This window comes from Mirounga leonina, unplaced genomic scaffold (assembly GCF_011800145.1).
Source record: "Mirounga leonina isolate KUSES-001 unplaced genomic scaffold, KU_Mleo_1.0 Mir_376, whole genome shotgun sequence".
NCBI classification, from domain to species: Eukaryota; Metazoa; Chordata; class Mammalia; order Carnivora; family Phocidae; genus Mirounga; species Mirounga leonina.
Window position 1 is genome coordinate 3,847,441 of NW_023270718.1, and position 18,196 is coordinate 3,865,636.

Genomic DNA, 18,196 nt, shown 5'->3' on the forward strand with positions numbered 1-18,196 from the left:
ATATTTCAGGGTATGTTTTTAAAGGGTAAGGACTCTAAAGAAAAAGAGAAGCAACACCATGATGCCATTATTACGCTGTTTTTACATTATTTTTTTAAGTAGACTCCGTGCTCAGCGTGGAATCCAACGCAAGGCTTGAACTCAACCCTGAGATCAAGACCTGAGCTGAGATCAAGAGTTGGATGCTCCACCGACTGAGCCACCTAGGCGCCCCTCCACTTTGAATCTTTTTTTTTTTTTTAAGATTTTATTTGTTTATTTGAGAGAAAGAGGCAGAGATAGCAACAGAGAGCAAAAGCAGGGAGGAGAGGGAGAAGCAGGGAGCTCAATGTGGGGGCTTCATCCCAGGACCCCGGGATCATGACCCGAGCCGAAGGCAGGTGCTTAACCGACTGAGCCACCCAGGCGCCCCCCTGTTCACATTGAATCTTAATCACGATTTCTTAATATTGTCAAATACCTGGGCAGGGTTCAAATTCTGTCTTTCAGCAGCCGGTGGGTTCATTTGTGTCCTTCAGGTCTCCCTGTGACTGCTGGATTGAGGGCTGCAGTATTGGCCAGCCCCGCGCGGGCACGTGTCCTGGGCTGTCTTTGGCCCGTGGCTTCTCCATAACCATTCTGTTCAGCCTCACTTATCTCATCTGAGAAATGGGGGTAAGAATGGACTTGGAAGGATTCGAGGAGCCTTGGTGCCCGTTGGTTTAAGTAGGACCGTGTGCACGACCCACGGCCGAAGCAGGTGGTATATAAAGCCTTCCAAAGGTGCTCAAGGGTGACACGGGGTAACTGGCAGCAGGTGGCCAAGCCAGAGCTTGGGGACTTTTTTCCAGCCCGACTGGGCTGGGGCCAGAAAGCTTTGATCTCACTTTGCCCCGTGAGATCCTATTCACAATGGCAGTTGAAATTATTACAGCAGTATACATCACTCACAAAATACTTTACCACATGCGAGGATTAAAGGCATTCCTATAGAACAATCCCGTGGGGGGTGGGGCGCATACCGTTATCCACATTTTCCAGGTGGGGAAACTGAGGCATGGGTGTGGGGGGTGTTAAGTAACTTGTCGTAGGCACACAGCTAGCAGTTGGCAGGGCCGGGGTGGGTCCTGGGGCGCCTGCGGTAGAGCATACCACCCCGCCGTCCCACAAGGGACCTTTATCAGTCTAGGGGCGCCCGATCCCCGCCATGAGCACTTGATGGGCCACTGGTGCCCGTCGCCTCGGAGCTGTTGGCCGCACTGGAATCTGAAGCATTTATTCCAAATGTAGCAACTCTGGCCCCTCTCCCAATTTCCAACCTCCTAGATCCAGGGTAGGTCCTGGGAATGAGTGTGAAGACGGCAGGGGAGATGAGACAGGGTCAGGGAGGCAGAGGGTGGAAGCCGGAGGCCGCTGCACCTTTGCCCTTTTCTCGTTAGCCGACTCACAGAACAGCAGGATCAAGGCCAATATTGATGCCACGACCTACTGTGCACAAACCACAGGCCCTGTTCTGAGAGACTGTCCACCGCCACTTGAGACATGCGGACTGTGATTCCACCCGTTTGTGACCAGTGAACGAACACATGGGGCCCAGAGAGGTGAAGTCACTTGCCTGGGGCCACCCAGCCTCCCATGCATGGTGGAGCAGGGACCTGAACCCCCGACTCCAACCCCTGTCATTTCATGCTGGACCTCTTGGCATCAACCCAATAGGAGACACGGGAGGCGGAGTTACCAGACGTGCTGATCATTGACATACCGTTTTCTTTTTATTATGGAAACTTTCCAGAATGTACAGAGTGAGGAGAATGGTACCGTGAAGCCCCCAGGTACCCCTCACTCAGCCTTAACAGTTATCAACATCCTGCCACACCCTGTCCCCCCCCATCCCACTACCACTTGATGGTGACGATTTGGTTTTTTTAGAGCTTTTTAAGGTCAGATTTACATGTTTTGAACTTACATGCACAAATCTGAGCTGTGACATTTTAAACCCTCACGAAACAGGCACCACATCGCAAGGCAGAGCATTTTCCTCTCGTCTAAAACCACCCCCCCCCCTTCATTTCTCTGCTGTTACTGGTGGAATGAAAATGCACGAATGGGATCACCTGGGTGGCTCAGTTGGTTGAGCGTCTGACTCTTGGTTTTGGCTCAGGTCTGATCTCATGGGTAGTGAGCTTGAGCCCCACGTCAGCCTCCACGCTCTGCGTGGAGTTGGCTTGAGACTCTCTCTCCCTTTGCCCCTCCCCTGCTCAAATAAATGAATAAATCTTAAAACACACACACACATACACAAATGAAAAAAATTCTCACAGAGACGTACATTCACCTGCGGGCCCCATTTGGAGAGTCCTGGTCAGGAAGCACCCACTCCTGGCTATAATTCTGCTGGCCCGAGGTTTGCAGAGCTTGGGCCACACCTGAAACTCAGCGCAGCAGGGAGGGGAGACCCCACCCAAATCTGGCTGCTCTGGCAAAGCCACCTTGGGTGCTCATGGACACCCCCAGACCATGGCAGTGCACCCGGAATCTAGCTGGGACAGGATCCCATGTTCCTGGATCATGTGACAGATGGTTTCTAGATCTTTCCAGGGCCTGGGCCTGCCAAGCAAGAGGGGAAGCCACTGGGTGCTCCCATTCCTCTCGCTTTTTTGAATCTGAACTATTCCAAGCATTCTTAAAATGATAACAAAGGCTGCCACCCAGCTTCATCTTATCTTGACATTTTTGCCATATTTGCTTCAGATTTTAGAAGAGAAACAGCGTGATGAGAGGAACGTGCATGGGATAGCGGTTAAGGGCGGGGACTCTGAGTGAGTCTGCCTTGGCTCAAGCCCCAGCCCGGCCGCTTTACCAGTTGAGGGCTCTTGGGCGTATTGCACACTGTTCTGAGCCTCCGCTTCCCCATCTTCAGAACAGGGCTAATAAAAGTGCCTGCCTTGCAGGGATCTAGAGAAGGTGAAATGGTTCATACAGGTAGAGCGCTTAAAACTAGCGATGGGCAGGTACCATATTTGCAATTCCAAACATTTCATACTTGTGAAGCTACCTACTCGTGAGCACGTATAACCTGCAGATCAATACCGATGCACTTCCCTGGTCACCAGGGGACTTGTGAAAAATCGGAGTGGCCCTGAGTGCCTGTGCCTGCCGAGGTTGAACAAGGCCACACTTTGCCTTCTTGGTTCAGCTCCCATATTATTGAGTGCCATGGTTTTTGCATCTTTGTGCTCTTTGTGGGTGGTTTTGCTGTTGAAAACGGCTCCCGGCGTAGGACTGAAGTGCTGCCTGGTGTCCCCAAGTGCAGGAAGGCCAGGATGTGCCCTCCGGAGAGAACGCGTGTGTTAGATGAGTGTCCTTCAGGCACGAGTGCACAGAGCTGTTAGCCGTGGGTTCGGTGCTAACAAATCAACAGTTTATATTACCTTAGGTGTCTCTAAACAGAAACACCTGTAGACTAAGGCTGTGTATTGATGGGTTGATGAGAAGGTGAGCAAAGGCTCGCAGGAGGCCACCCTGTGTCTCCCCCCACCCCCCCCGCCCTGGGATCGGTGGCCCAGAATTCACAACCACGTGCTCACGGCAGCTGTGCAGAATGCAAGTGCCTCAGATAATGAGAATCGACTGTGTTTTATGAGGTCCAGGTATCAATAAATTATCTCATATGACGTTCTACCTTGCTTAGTACATGTGGCTATGTAACGCCCTACCCCTTGCTCCGTGTGTGCACGTCGCATACAGGATCACATGTAGTGTTGTCTCACCTGCTCTTAAACTTGTGTTTGACCCCTTCTTTTCTTGCCTCTTTACACGTGGCTGGGTCAACCCCTCTCCTGGGCTCCCCACTCCCTCCCTCCCCCCATCCTTCTCCTTGTCACAGACTTCCTTACAGCCTCCCTTATTCTCTCCACAGCTGGCCCCCGAAAGGACACTCCCCAAGTCCCCAGCCAGGGGCCCCGCGTAGACCTGGAGTGGACACCCCCTCCTTCCCTTCATGATTCGTTTGTAGCGCAGGTAACCGGCCAAGGGTCCCAGTTCGTGCCTGGAGGGGCGCTTGTCCCTCATTCCACCTCCCTGGGCCCACCCTGACCCCCGGAAGAGGAAGGAACACTCCTTCTTGGCAGAGCCTGACTTAGCCAACACCCTTCCGCCCCTCCCCCTCCGGCCTTGGGCCCCCTGGGTCATCTGGACCATCCCCCTGCCTCCATGCCAACTGCAGGTGGGATATCCTCCCCATTTTCCCCTTTTCTCCAGATTCTTTGCAGGTCTTGCCTTTCTGTCCCCTGGCTGGGCCTTCCCCTCCCACCCCACCCCTGCCCCGGGCTGGTCGGAAAGGGCAGGGCTGGTAGGCCACTGACCTCGTGGTGACACAGGAAGAAGGAAGCATAGGTGGGCCTGGGATATGGAGCTGGCAAGAGCCCATTGTCACCACTGCCAAGTGCAGCCAGCGCCTGGGAGGGACCTCGAGGGACGGTCCCCATGGCCAACGCTGGAAGGGAGAGTCATTGGTGTGTGTGGAGGGGGGTGTTCCCGCCAGCTTTGCATGGCGTGTTCTAGGCTGGGAGTGTTGACCCAAGGCCCCGGGGTGTGCACGTGTGTGTCCCACAGCCCTTGGGAAAGTGTGTGTCCGTTTCGCCCCACCTGCGTGTTTTTGGCAGAAGGGTCTTTTGCCTTCATCACATTCTCCAAGGCACTGTTCAGAGAAGAACCTGAACAGTTCAGGACGGTTCACACGCAGGGCAGACCCCTGTCCCACCCCGCTCTGGGCCAGGCCCCGGCGCAGGGAGGCCGGGCAGGCCAGGCTCTGGGCCAGACTCTGGGTTCGAGGCCTGGCTCTGCCCCCTGCTGGCTGGAAAATGAATGACGAGCTCTGGGCCCCTGTTTACTCCTCTGCAACATGGGTGGGGATGGCAGGACCCATCTTGTGGGGTGCCGTGAGGATTAAAAGAGTTACGGGCGTGTGAAGCACTCAGCACAGGCCTGCACGTGATCAGGGCTTACTCAGTCTTGGTGGATGTCCTCATTGTGGGCATCAGATGCTGGGGAAGAGGTTGGGGGAGGAGGAAAAGGCAGCCGTCTCTGGCTGCTCACCACCCCCACCCCCACCCAGAGGCTCAAGGGAACAGAAACTCTGACCTACCAGAGACCTTGGTTCCAAGGAGGGGTCCTGGAAGGGAGGGTCCTGGCACACTGCCTACGTCTAACCTTGTCCCCCTTGCCCCCTTCCTGCCCCACCCGGTTCAGTGGCGATGGATGATGAGGATGGGAGATGCTTACTAGACGTGATTTGGTGAGTAACAGACTCCCTCCGCCCTCCCTGTCCCCCCTCCCCTGCCCCTCACCTCCTCAGTGTCTCTCCCCTTCTGTCTTTCAGTGACCCTCAGGCCCTCAATGACTTCCTACATGGATCCGAGAAGGTGAGTGCTGGGGCAGGCAGGGGCCTCCCCGGGGTAGGGGGCTGTGGAACTGGGGGGCTGAGAGACCTGAGCCCCTGATTCAGTAGACATCTGCCTCTTGCATTCTGGGAGCTGGGCCCCGGGGTTATGGCAAGAGCAGAAGAGATGACAGATCCCTGCCCTCATGCCATACACATTTCCTTGATAAACAAAGTAGTAACTGCTAAAGGTGATCACGGACAGAACCCTGCAGTGTAGGATAAGAAATAAGAAAAGAATGTCCCCGGCACAACGAAAATGGTTTAAAACAAAATGAATGGGGGGCAGGGGCAGTGGCTTCTTTAGCTAGTGTGGGCAGGGAGGTGACCTTGAAGGCGACCTTGAAGGATCAGAGAGAGGCACCCATGGTGCTCTGGGCAGGGGAAGGGCAGGTAGAAATGCAGGAAAATTTGCTATGTTCGAGGAATGGAAAGAAGGCTGGTGGTACCGGACAGAAGGGGAAACTAGTAGTGGTGAGACCAGAGTGGACAAAAGTCACAGGTCATGCAGGGCCTGGAACAAAGCTGAGCCACAAGGAGCTGTATCTGTTATCTAGGGCTGCGTAACAAATTGTCCCAACACTTAGTGACTTAAAACAACTTGTTAGTGCTCTCACAGTTTCTGAGGTTGGGACTCGGGGAGCAGCTTAGCTGGGTGCTTCTAGCTCAGGGTCTCTCCAGAGGTTGCAGTCAGGATGTTGGCTGGGGCCACCATCATCCGAGGGTTCGTCTGGGGCTGGAGAATGTGCTTCCCTGATGGTTCATTCCCACGGCTGTGGGCTGGAGGCCTCAGGGCCTCACCACATCGGCCTCTCCATAGGATCCTTAAGCATCCTCACGACACGGCAGCCAGGTTCCCCCAGAGTGAGTGACCCAAGGGAGAGAGCCAGGAGGATGCTCAGGGCCTCTTATGATCTCGTCTCTGAAGTCACACACCATCACTTTTGTCACCTTGTATCCAGTAGAAGCAGGTCACCAACCCAGCCCACACTCCCAGGGAGGGGAATGGAGCACCACTTCTTGGAAGGAGAAGCAGCAGATGATTTGTGGAGCAGGGGCGAGTGCAGTGGGCTGAGGGTGGCCAGGGCCATGGGGTGGGCAGCAGAGGGGGTGCCAGGTGCTGGCTTTGGGGGGCAGAGTCAACTAGACCTGCTGGTGGAGTAGATGTTGAGGAGGAGAGTGTCAGGTTAGCTCCTGGATTTGGGCCTGAGCAGCTGAGTGGAATGTGTCTCCAGAGCTTGGGAGTTTGGGGCTGACTCCACAAGGGAGGCTGTTGGCCGTGCCAGGCTGGGGTTCTAGAAAGACGTCCAGGCAGAGAGAAACCGGGGAGGCTCAGTGGGCATTCGTGTGGACGCCGGGCCCTGTTCTAGGAGCTAGAGACGCCTCTGGGAATTGGACAGGTCCCTGGTCTTCCAGAGACGGGCTCAGCAGGGCGCACTGGGTGCCCGGATGGTGGGGCATGCCAGCTACTTGGGCCGCATGGAGAAAGGAGTGGCTTAGTCAGGTGGGACGGGCGGCTGTTGGGAGGAGGCGGCGACCGTGACGGGTCTTGAGGGGCGTGCTGTCAGAGAGGTGAAGGGGGAAGGCAGGGGCACAGCTTCGGCAAAGGCATGGAGGCAGGATCCTAGGGTTCCAGGCAGGCATGTTGGGAGAGCCTCGGACTCCGTGTTGGGCACACCTTGGGTTTTGAACATGCTGCCAAGCCCCGTTCTTTGGTGCCTCTTTTCTGGAGATGGAGTTTCCCATACTCCTTGCGCCGCCCACCCCCCACCCCCACCCCATCTTTGTCCTTTGGTCTAGTGTAACTTTAAATTGGTTTTTGTTCTAGAGCAGGGCCTGCCCGCTGCCTGGCTGATCTTTGACCTTGGGTGGGGGCGGGTCTTGTTGCAGCTCGATGGTGATGACCTCCTGGATAACCCCGGGGAGGCCCAAAGTGCCTTCTATGAAGGTCCTGGGGTAAGTGGCCCAGGGGTTCGGGGAGGGCCCCAGGCTCTCAGTCATGGCTCATATTGCCCCTGGTGGCAGTCAGCAGGAGGGAGGCCCTAACGGCCAGAGGGAAGGGGTCATGATCGTCCCCCTGGGGCACCTTGCTTGGGGGTTGGGGAGGGCAGTCACTGACAGCAGCGTGGGGCGGAGGTGGGACCACAGTGGGATGGCCTGGCCCACGGGCTCCTCAGAAGAGGTAAGGGAGGGTCCTGGGTCCCGGGCCTTGGGTATCAGTTGCTACAGAGCGGTCCTGGGAGTTGAGGCAGATGCTAGGGTTCACCGGGGACACTCTTCTCAGGAGCAGAGGGTGTGGGGGCCTGGAGGCCTGTCCCTGCTTAGCCATCATGGTGGGGTGTGACCTGGGGGAAGGGGATCGACTGACACAGACTTCAGTCTCCATCTGGAAAACGAAGGCAGGGGTGATGAGCCAAGCCCAGAGTGGGGAACATGGTGGACATTAATTGAGCACCTACTGTATGCCTGACTGTGCAGTTGTCCTTCCCTCTTCTTCCTCCCCTTCTGCTGCTTCTCCCTTCCTCTCCCCAACCCTCCCCCCTCCTCTTTCTCCCTTCCCCCCTCCTCCTCCTCCTCATCTCTTCTCCTCCCTCCCTCCTGGTCATCATAACTATGATTCGCTGAACAGTTACTATATGCTGCGAAGCCCCTTTCAGTCACTTTTATTTAATGCCCACAACAAGTATAATAATATATTCTGAATAATTCATCTTTCATAGTATAAATACCTATAAAGTCCCTGGTCAGGTTCTAAGCCTCCCATATGTGAGGTCAGCAAAAGTCACGACCGTCCTAGGAGGCGGGTTTGGTTGTGGCCATTTAGCGGTTAAGAACTCAGAACTGCCTGGTTCTGGGTTGGGGGCCGAGCAGGGGCCCCCTCCTCCAAGCACTCCCCTCTCTCCGTCTGGGAAAGGAGGATGGGGGGCCGTGCCCGCGTCACTGAGCTTGTTACCGACAACAACAATATGGACGGCATAATGATAACGTTAGGTGATGTTTCTCACACACGTGCTAAGGTGCCGGGTATCACGGTAAGCCCTCCGTGTGGGTGAACCCCGGACCTTTTAAACTCCCAAGTTTTGATCTATTATCTGGTCAAATATCAGTGGGGATTACGTGCTCTAAGCATAATTACTGCTCGTGTGGTATTTGCTCAAATGATCACACGTATATCGATTGTGTTCGTCCTGGATCGCAATCCGGGACAGCGTGGGACGCAACGTGGGAAGACGTGTCAGACTCAGCGCCGCCTGCACAAAATCAGGTTCAGGGCGGTAGCTGCTCCTGTCTTTAACACGACCGTGGTCTCTTATCCAAAACCTTTGAGGCCAGGCGCGTTTCAGATTTTGGAATTTTCCAGATGCTGGGAGGGTGATGCAGAATGTCACATAGCACGCTCACGTACCTTTCCGTGGTCAAGAAGAGTCCCGTTACGTGGACAAATCATGGCCCTCCCCGAGCGCGCCATGTCACTTTTGGTTAGGTTTTGCTACCGAAAGAGTTGTGAAGACATTTGCCATTTTCAGGGCCCTTTCGAGCTTTGGAATTGCAGATTAAGTATTATGGGCTTTTATGGCTCTTTAAAGGATGGTCTTTATTCCATTCTACTGACGTGTACAGACGGGGAAATAGGCCAGACTGAGCAAGCCCCAGGTTGTACGGCTAAGCGGAGCTGGGATTTGAACCTAGGTCCGGCCACTTCCAGATGGAATATTCTCTCTGCCCATTCTGCTCTGGCACCAAGGGTCCCTTTGCTTTAGCCGCGCCCTGAGCCAGCCCCTTGCTAACCTCCGCTCTTCCCTTCCCACCTTACCCGGCCTCCAGCTCCATGTGCAAGAAGCTTCTGGCAACCACTTGAGCCCAGAGCCCACGCAGCCGGCCCCCAGCGTGGACCTTGACTTCCTGGAGGATGCGATCCTGGGCTCGCCTGCCGCGGGGGGCGGCGGGGGGGGCGGCGGAGGCGCCGACCAGCCCTGCGACATCCTCCAGCAGAGCCTCCAAGAGGCCAACATCACTGAGCAGACACTTGAGGCCGAGGCCGAGCTGGACCTGGGCCCCTTCCAGCTGCCCACCCTACAGCCTGCGGATGGCGGAGCAGGCCCGGCGGGTGCCGGAGGGGCTGCTGCCGTGGCCGCTGGGCCCCAGGCCCTGTTCCCAGGCGGCACCGACCTGCTGGGGCTGCAGGCCCCACCCACCGTGCTGACCCACCAGGCCCTGGTGCCGCCCCAGGACGTGGTCAACAAAGCCCTGAGCGTCCAGCCCTTCCTGCAGCCTGTGGGCCTGGGCAATGTGACCCTGCAGCCTATCCCAGGCCTCCAGGGCCTGCCCAACGGCAGCCCTGGGGGCGCCACGGCGGCCACGCTCGGCCTGGCACCCATCCAGGTGGTGGGCCAGCCCGTCATGGCACTCAACCCGCCCACCTCCCAGCTCCTTGCCAAGCAGGTGCCCGTCAGCGGCTATCTGGCCTCTGCGGCCGGCCCCTCAGAGCCGGTGACCTTGGCGTCCGCCGGCGTCTCACCCCAGGGGGCTGGCCTGGTCATTCAGAAGAACCTCCCCACCGCCGTGGCCACCACGCTCAACGGGAACTCGGTGTTTGGAGGGGCGGGCGCGGCCACGGCAGCGGCCAGCGGGGCGCCCTCGGGGCCACCGCTGGCGGTGGCCCCCGGCCTGGGCACATCACCGCTGGTCCCGGCGCCCAACGTGATCCTGCATCGCACGCCCACACCCATCCAGCCCAAGCCTGCCGGCGTGCTGCCCCCCAAGCTCTACCAGCTGACACCCAAGCCGTTCGCCCCGGCGGGCACCACACTCACCATCCAGGGCGAGGCGGGGGGCCTCCCGCAGCCGACCAAGGCCCCCCAGAACCTGACTTTCATGGCAGCGGGCAAGGCCGGCCAGAACGTGGTGCTGTCGGGCTTCCCCGCACCTGCCCTGCAGGCGAATGTCTTCAAGCAGCCTCCTGCCACCACGACCGGGGCTGCCCCGCCCCAGCCCCCCGGGGCCCTGAGCAAGCCCATGAGCGTCCACCTCTTGAATCAAGGCAGCAGCATCGTCATCCCCGCCCAGCACATGCTGCCGGGCCAGAACCAGTTCCTGCTGCCGGGCACGCCCGCCGTCCAGCTCCCCCAGACGCTCTCGGCCCTGCCCACCAACGTCAGCGGGCAGATCCTGGCGGCCGCGGCCCCCCACGCGGGTGGACAGCTCATCGCAAACCCCATCCTCACCAACCAGAACCTGGCGGGTCCGCTGAGCCTGGGCCCCGTGCTGGCCCCCCACTCTGGGGCCCACAGCGCAGCCCACATCCTCTCGGCCGCCCCCATCCAGGTGGGCCAACCGGCACTCTTCCAGATGCCCGTGTCCCTGGCCGCGGGCAGCCTGCCCACGCAGAGCCAGCCGGCACCCACCGGCCCCTCTGCCACGACCGTCCTCCAGGGGGTCACTCTGCCCCCCAGCGCTGTGGCCATGCTCAACACCCCCGATGGGCTGGTGCAGCCGGCCACGCCTGCCGCCACAGGGGAGGCCACGCCTGTCCTCACGGTGCAGACGGCCCCCCAGGCTCCACCGGCGGTCAGCACCCCACTGCCTTTGGGCCTCCAGCAGCCGCCGGCCCAGCAGCAGCCCCCGCAGGCCCCTACTGCTCAGGCCGCCGCCCCGCCTCAGGCCACCACCCCCCAGCCCAGCCCAGGCCTGGCGTCCAGCCCCGAGAAGATCGTCCTGGGACAGCCGCCCTCTGCCGCCACCACGGCCATCCTCACTCAGGACTCCCTGCAGATGTTCCTGCCCCAGGTAACTGGGGCTGGGCAGGCGGGAACGTGGGGGGGACGGAGGGGGTGGCCAGGGGAGGGGGCGGCCAGGGCAGGGGGTATGCTGCGGAGAGGGGCCAGGAGCTGGAGCTGAAACTGTGTGTGGTGGAGGCAGCGACTGGGGAGGGTCTGGTGTGCTAGGGAGAGCGTCTCAGAGGTGGCACCCCAGCTCCCAGGGCGTGCGTCCCCCCTTGGTGACAGGGACTGACAGACAAAGAGGCGGCCCGACTGGCTGACGGACTGACCGTCCGTCCTCCTGCTGGAGGGCGTGAGAATCTCAGAGAGAGTAGGCAAGACATGGACGGACAGACAGACAGGGTGGGAGGCTGCGGGCGAGGCGGAGCTAGAAGATCGGCAGGGCCCTGGGCGGCCCGACCTGGGGTTGTGGCCTCCCTGGTGCCTGGACCCTGGGGCTCCCGGCCGCCCTGGCCTCTGTGCCCAGCCTCTCAGTGCCCCTCTGCCCGGTTCCCACCACCCCCTTCTCTGAAGCCTCGGGGAGGCCAGGGTCTCGGGGTGGGGAGGCTGCAGGTCCGCGGGGTGGCCTTCTGACCCTGTGCGGGCTGCCCATTTCAGGAGAGGAGCCAGCAGCCCCTCTCCGCAGACGGCCCCCACCTCTCCGTGCCCGCCTCGGTCATAGTCAGCGCCCCGCCTCCCGCCCAAGACCCAGCCCCGAGCACCCCCATCGCCAAAGGAGCTGGCCTCGGCCCTCAGGCCCCCGACAGCCAGGCTTCCCCAGCACCGGCCCCCCAGGTAGATGAACCCCAGCAGCCTCTGTCCCAGCTCAGACCGAGCCTTGCCCCTGCGACCCCTCCTCCTGCTCCCTCCTCCCCTGCTCTGGCTGCCCTGCCTGCCTCTCTGTCTTGCTGGCTTGGGAAGGGTGCTCCTTCGCTCCCCAGAGAGTTCCCGAGGGTCTTCTGACAGTCATGGACTCCCCCTGCAACCCTGGGGGAGCCCACACTCTAGGCAGAGGTGCACACAGCAGGCAGGTCTTTCCTGGAGTTCTCATTTTCATATCTGGATAAGCAGTACATTCAGAGGGTTCATATCTCCAAAGCTACCAAAGGTCTCGCTGAAAAGCCCCTTCTCCTGAACCACAGCCCCCTGCTTTCCCGAGGGCGGTTTCTTGCAGCCTTTCCCACTCATGGACAAGGAGAATGGCACCTGGATTCTTTCCCTCCCGTGGTTGCAAACACGGTAGCGCACTCGGCAGTTTCGCACCTTTGATCACTGAAAGATCCATCTTGGAGACGGTACTTCATTCTTCCATAGGACTGCACGGTACTCTGGCTGTGTGGATGCGTTGTTCTTTATCTCCCCGGTCCTTGTTGTCAGGCAGTCCGGTCACTTCTGATCTTTCGCTGCGATGAGCGAAGCTGCAAAGGATGACTGTACATATGTCATTACATAGGGTCAGTTCTCAAAGAGGAAAGTGCTGGGTCCGTCAGAGGCCATTTGCACTTGCGGTGTTGACAGATGCTGCCAGATTGCCCTCTGTGGAGTATCAGTTGGTTTGCCCTTGATCATCAGTCTGTTGCTTGTACCTGTTCTTCTGCAACCTCAGCAGCGTATTGAACTTAGCCAATCTGGTCAGGTGAAAAGTGGCTCCTTGTTTTGTTTTAATTTGCATTTCTTTTACTGTGAATGAGGTGGGGCAAGTTTTCATAGATTGAGAGCTGTTTGTGTTTTCTCTGGAATTGTCGGCCCGTACTCCTTGCCAGATTTAAAATTGGGGTTACTGGTCCTTTTCTTGTTGATTTGTAGAAACTCTTTGCATATTAGGAAAATTAGCCTTTGTCTCCTACAAGTCATAAGCACATGAGAGTTTAGAGAGGGCCCCCTTTTATTGTGGAGGGGGGATGTTGCACTCATTCAGAAAGGACTGATGGATGGTAGAGGAGGTCGGTAAGAGGAGGAGGAGGGAATGACATTCAGCAAGGTCAGGGTGACAGAAAGCAGCGTGGGCTTTGGCCTTAAACAGCCATGATTTCACTCTCAGGTTCTGCTACTTGCCGTGTGACCTTAAGCGACCAGTTTCTTCTTTCCTTAAACAGATTATTTGGGGAAGAAGGGCACTTAGTACGTGCCTGGCCTTGTGCTGCCCTGAGCAGTTCCCCGTAACTGCTGAACCTTGATTACCTCATCTGGAAAGTGGGAATAATAGTTTCTTAAAGGCCTATTAGGAGTAAGTGAGTTAACATAAGCTCTCAAGAAATATTTGTTATTATCATTATTATTGTTGTGGGGTAGAACAGGATCAGGTCCGGAATTACAGTCTAGAGGGACTCAGGGCCAAGATGGCCTCAAGCCATCTCTCCCCCAGGAGGAGAAAGAAGCAGAGGAGGGGGAGGGACAAGAGGCCAGGAGCTGCCTGGCCTTTGAACAACTCAAGCTGGAAGCAGCATCTCTAGAGTGGGTTAGATGCTGCTGGCCTAGGTCCCTCCAGCAAGCGGCCTCTCCTCCCCGAGCCTCCCACGGTCAGCTGTACCAGGGGGTTTGTAGAATTGGATAAATCAGTGGAGGAAATCATTTATTGATGAAACCAAGCACACGCACGGGAGCCCGCCCTGTGCTCACTCTGTGCTGAGTACGCCACAGTGCAGTCAAAGGGAGAGAATGTTCTCAAAGGAGATGTGGGTCAGCTGCAGGGAAACAGCCCGAAAGATGAAAGCATTGAAGGGATCAGGGTCCCCATGAGGAAACAGGGGAGGAACCCACTCTAGGGAGAGTAGGCAGGAACCACGTCAGGGAGGGGGATGTATTTAAGCCAAGGCCTGAAGGAAGGGGGGGGGGGGCAACAGCATGTGCAAAGGCCCTGAGGCAAGGACAAGCTTGGGATATCAAGGAATGGAAAATAGGCCAAGGGGAGTGGAGGGAGGTCGGGTCAGAGAGGTTGGCAGTGCCTTGTGGACCAGTGAGTTTGGACCTGGCCAAACCACTGGAGAGCTTTCAGCTGGGCCGTGGCATGGGCTGATTATATGATTTTCAGTGATCCCTCTGGCTTCCATTGGAAAATGGTGTGGTGGGCAACAAGAATGAAGTCCAGAGATCCTCATGGGACAAGATGACAGGGCTTCAAAGACCAGGGTGGTCACAGAGATGACGAGGGACGTTGGAGGATTCAGGGCATAATCTGGAGCTTGCCTCGGGGATTAGAGGCATGAGGAAGAGGGCATTATGGTAAAAACTTCATGAATGGTAACATTTCTGTTATTTCTAAGTGCTGTTCAGAATCATTTACAAGCATCATCTCGTTGAAACCTCCCATCAGGTGGGTGATGGATATTCTCCCCATTTTACAGGTGAGGAAACAGAGGCACAGAGATTAAGTAGCTTGCCCAAGGTTACCTAGCTGGTAGGGCCTGGATTCGAACCTGAATGGTCAGTGGCCGGAACACCTGAGGTCTCGAGAAAGCCAGACCTGAGCATGAATCCCAGCTCTGCTTAGCATCAAATGCTCTGAGACATGGTTTATGGGAAATGGTGGCTCTGCACAGAGCGGGCATTCAGTGAGCAAGTACCTGTCATCAGCAACTGTGGATGGCCTTTGAGAAGAAAGGTCAGCTGTGCACGTGAGCTGATTCCCAGTCACCCGCACGCAGGCCAACGTGGGGCTAGACACATCGTTGGCCACATGCAGCTTCTGCGCCCACGACAGTGCATGACGGGAGTTCTTGATGAATGTTTGTTGGGTGAGCAAGTGGATGGAGAGGTGGGAGTGGGTGGATGGACAGGTGGATGATGGATGGACAGGTGGACAAGTGGGTGAGTGGATAGACCGAAGAATACAGACACACAGAAATACCAGCAGTGTGCCAACTTGTGCATGTGTGCGTGCATGCGCGTAAGGGCCGCTCCCAGACCGGAGGTGGGTCATTGCTTCAGCCCACGTTCCCCAGGCACCTGCTTCATGCCCAGCCCCAGCCGTGCCCTCTCAGGGCTCACACTCCAGGGGTGGATTTTGTCATCAATATCCCGACTCTCGAAATTGTCCCTTGATGGGACCCTGACTGTCTTTTCAGAGAGGGAACACTGACCATCCTGCTCAGGAAGCTCAAGGCTTGCTGTGTGTTGCTTATGGTAGGCTTAAAACACACACACACACACACACACTTAAAACACACACACACACTTTGTCGTGATTCAAAGAGCGTTACCCAGACGTGGTTTTATTTATTTATTTATTTATTTATTTATTTATTTATTTATTTATTTATTTTAAATATTTTATTTATTTATTTGAGAGAGAGAATGAGATAGAGCATGAGAAGGGGGAGGGTCAGAGGGAGAAGCAGACCCCCCGCTGAGCAGGGAGCCCAATGCGGGACTCGATCCCGGGACTCCGGGATCATGCCCTGAGCCGAAGGCAGTCGCTTAACCAACTGAGCCACCCAGGCGCCCCACCCAGACGTGGTTTTAAAAATTCGGTTTAAAAAGAAAAAAGGGCAGGGCGCCTGGGTGGCTCAGTCGTTAAGCGTCTGCCTTCGGCTCAGGTCATGGTCCTAGGGTCCTGGGATCGAGTCCCACATCGGGCTCCCTGCTCCACGGGAAGCCTGCTTCTCCCTCTCCCACTCCCCCTGCTTCTGTTCCTGCTCTCGCTATCTCTCTCTCTGTCAAATAAATAAATAAAAGCTTTAAAAAAAAAAAAAAAGAAAAAAGGGCATACAGTGAAAGCGAGTCTTCCTTTCTGTGGAATTCCTGGCCCTTTCCCCATAGACGCCACCCCTGTCGATTTCTCTGTGGAGCCCCACCGTGTCCTCATGGCGCAGGCACTAGGGACACTTGGGATCGGGTCATTTTCCATTGTGGGGGGCTGTCCTGAGCACGGTGGCACGCTGAGCAGCATCCCTAAGCCTCCAACCATTTGTTGCCGGCAACACCCCTTCTCCAGGTGGGACAACCATGGCGATCGCCGGAGATGGCCAGGTGTTGCCTGGGGGACGGAATCACCTGGGTGGGGAACAGCCGTCCTGTGCGCATGACAGGCCTCCCTCGTTGTCTGAGCTCGGAGCCAACTAGACGTGACAGCCTGCGTGTGCACATACGGGCGCGCACTCTCCCTTCTTACACACAGAAGCACACCGTCCCGTTCTTGTGTACCTTGCTTTGCTCGTTCAGCCAGATCTCTTGGACCACTGACTTGCATGAGAATCCCACTGTACATCACCCCCTGGGATGCACATAAGTGTGTGTGTGTGTGTATGCATATCACTGAAACAGCTTTCACAGGATAATACGCTATTTTTTATTTAGTTCCCTCTGTTCTTTTCCTTTTTTTTTCTTTTTTAAGATTTTATTTATTTGAGAGAGAGTGAGAGAGAGAGCGCACGAGCAGGTGAGGGGCAGAGGGAGAAGCAGACTCCCCGCTGAGCAGGGAGCCCCACGTGGGATTCGATGTCGGGACTCCAGGATCATGACTTGAGCTGAAGGCAGACGCCTAACGACCGAGCCACCCAGGCGCCCCTCCTCTGTTCTTTTTAAATGCTAGTCACGACCTCCTAAAGTGACTGGAACCATTACTAACAGGCACTAGGTGTGATATGAAGCCCACCATCCGAGGTAGTCGTTAGCACGGGGGCTCCGGAATCCCAACTCTGCACTTACAGGCTCGGTGACCTTAGCCAAGTCACTTGCCTCTGTGTGCCTCAGTTCCCTTCCCCGTAAAATGAGGGTGAGCATAACAGCGTCTAGGTCACAGGGTTGTTGTGAGGAATAAATAAGCTAATATACGTTAAGATGCTTGAATGAGGTCAGGCGCGTTGAAAGGAAGCCAGGCCAACACTCTATAAAGGGCCAATGGGAAACATTTTAGGCTTTGTGCAGAAGCCGCCCTAGACCATATACGTAAATGAGTGAGCGTGCACGTGTTCCAATAAAGCTTTATTTATGGACACTGAAATTTGAATTTCATATCATTGTCGCCAATCACAATATCTTTGGTTTCTTTTCCATCATTTTTTAAAAAGATTTACTTATTTATTTTAGAGGGAGAGTGTGCACATGGTGGGGAGGGGCAGAGGGAGAGAGAATTTCAAGCAGACTCCCTGCTGAGCGTGGAGCCCAACCCGGGGCTCGATCTCACAACCCTGAGATCATGACCCGAGCTGAAATCAAGGGTCAGATGCTTAACCGACTGAGCCTCCCAGGCGCCCCTCTCTTCCACCATTTAAAATTGTAAAACCTGGAAGGGCGCCTGGGTGGCTCAGTTGGTTAAGCGACTGCCTTCGGCTCAGGTCATGATCCTGGAGTCCCTGGATCGAGTCCCGCATCGGGCTCCCTGCTCAGCGAGGAGCCCGCTTCTCCCTCTAACCTTACCCCCTCTCATGTACTCTCTCTCTCTCTCTCTCATTCTCGCTCTCTCAAATAAATAAATAAATCTTTAAAAAAAAAAATTGTAAAACCCGGGGCACCTGGGTGGCTCAGTTGTTAAGCGTCTGCCTTCGGCTTGGGTCATGATCCCAGGGTCCTGGGATCGAGCCCCGCATCGGGCTCCCTGCTCTGTGGGAAGCCCGCTTCTCCCTCTCCCACTCCCCCTGCTTGTGTTCCCTCTCTCACTGTGTCTCTCTCTGTCAAATAAATAAATAAAATATTTTTTAAAATTTGTAAAACCCGTTTTCAGCCTGTGGGCCATACAAAATGATAGGCCAAGCAGGCCAGGCCGGCCGGAGTTGGCCTGTGGGCTGCAATTTGCTGCCGTCTGTTTTTCATTATACAGACACACCGTGAGTTATTTACTTGGTTCCCTATTCGAGAGAGAGCACTTAAGGTGGTTTCCCGTGTATGTCAACAAATAACACTTCTCTTAATATTCTGGTGCCCAGGCTTTGCACTTTTGTGTGGGTAAATTTCTAGAAATAGAACTGCTGGATCAGAGGGCGGATGCGCTTCCCAAACATTTTATGGAAAGCGCTAACGCAGTTGCGCCTCCATGGGGTTTTTGCCTGTGAAGGCTTCTTCCGGCAGCTTCATCAGCCCC

The 18,196-nt window shown here is 56.2% G+C and overlaps 1 protein-coding gene across 3 annotated transcripts in view; it reads left to right on the plus strand.

The window, feature by feature from the left end:
- Positions 1-18,196, plus strand: part of BICRA (BRD4 interacting chromatin remodeling complex associated protein) — an 82,062-nt gene that overhangs the window by 52,279 nt on the left and 11,587 nt on the right. For 2 of the 3 annotated variants that reach the window (XM_034986882.1, XM_034986881.1), the window contains exons 2-7: positions 3,899-3,999; positions 5,230-5,275; positions 5,360-5,402; positions 7,310-7,375; positions 9,245-11,206; positions 11,797-11,973. In XM_034986882.1, coding sequence (XP_034842773.1) covers positions 5,235-5,275; positions 5,360-5,402; positions 7,310-7,375; positions 9,245-11,206; positions 11,797-11,973 — 2,289 coding nt within the window. In that variant the 5' untranslated portion in view covers positions 3,899-3,999; positions 5,230-5,234. The other variant, XM_034986879.1, reaches the window with a different exon arrangement.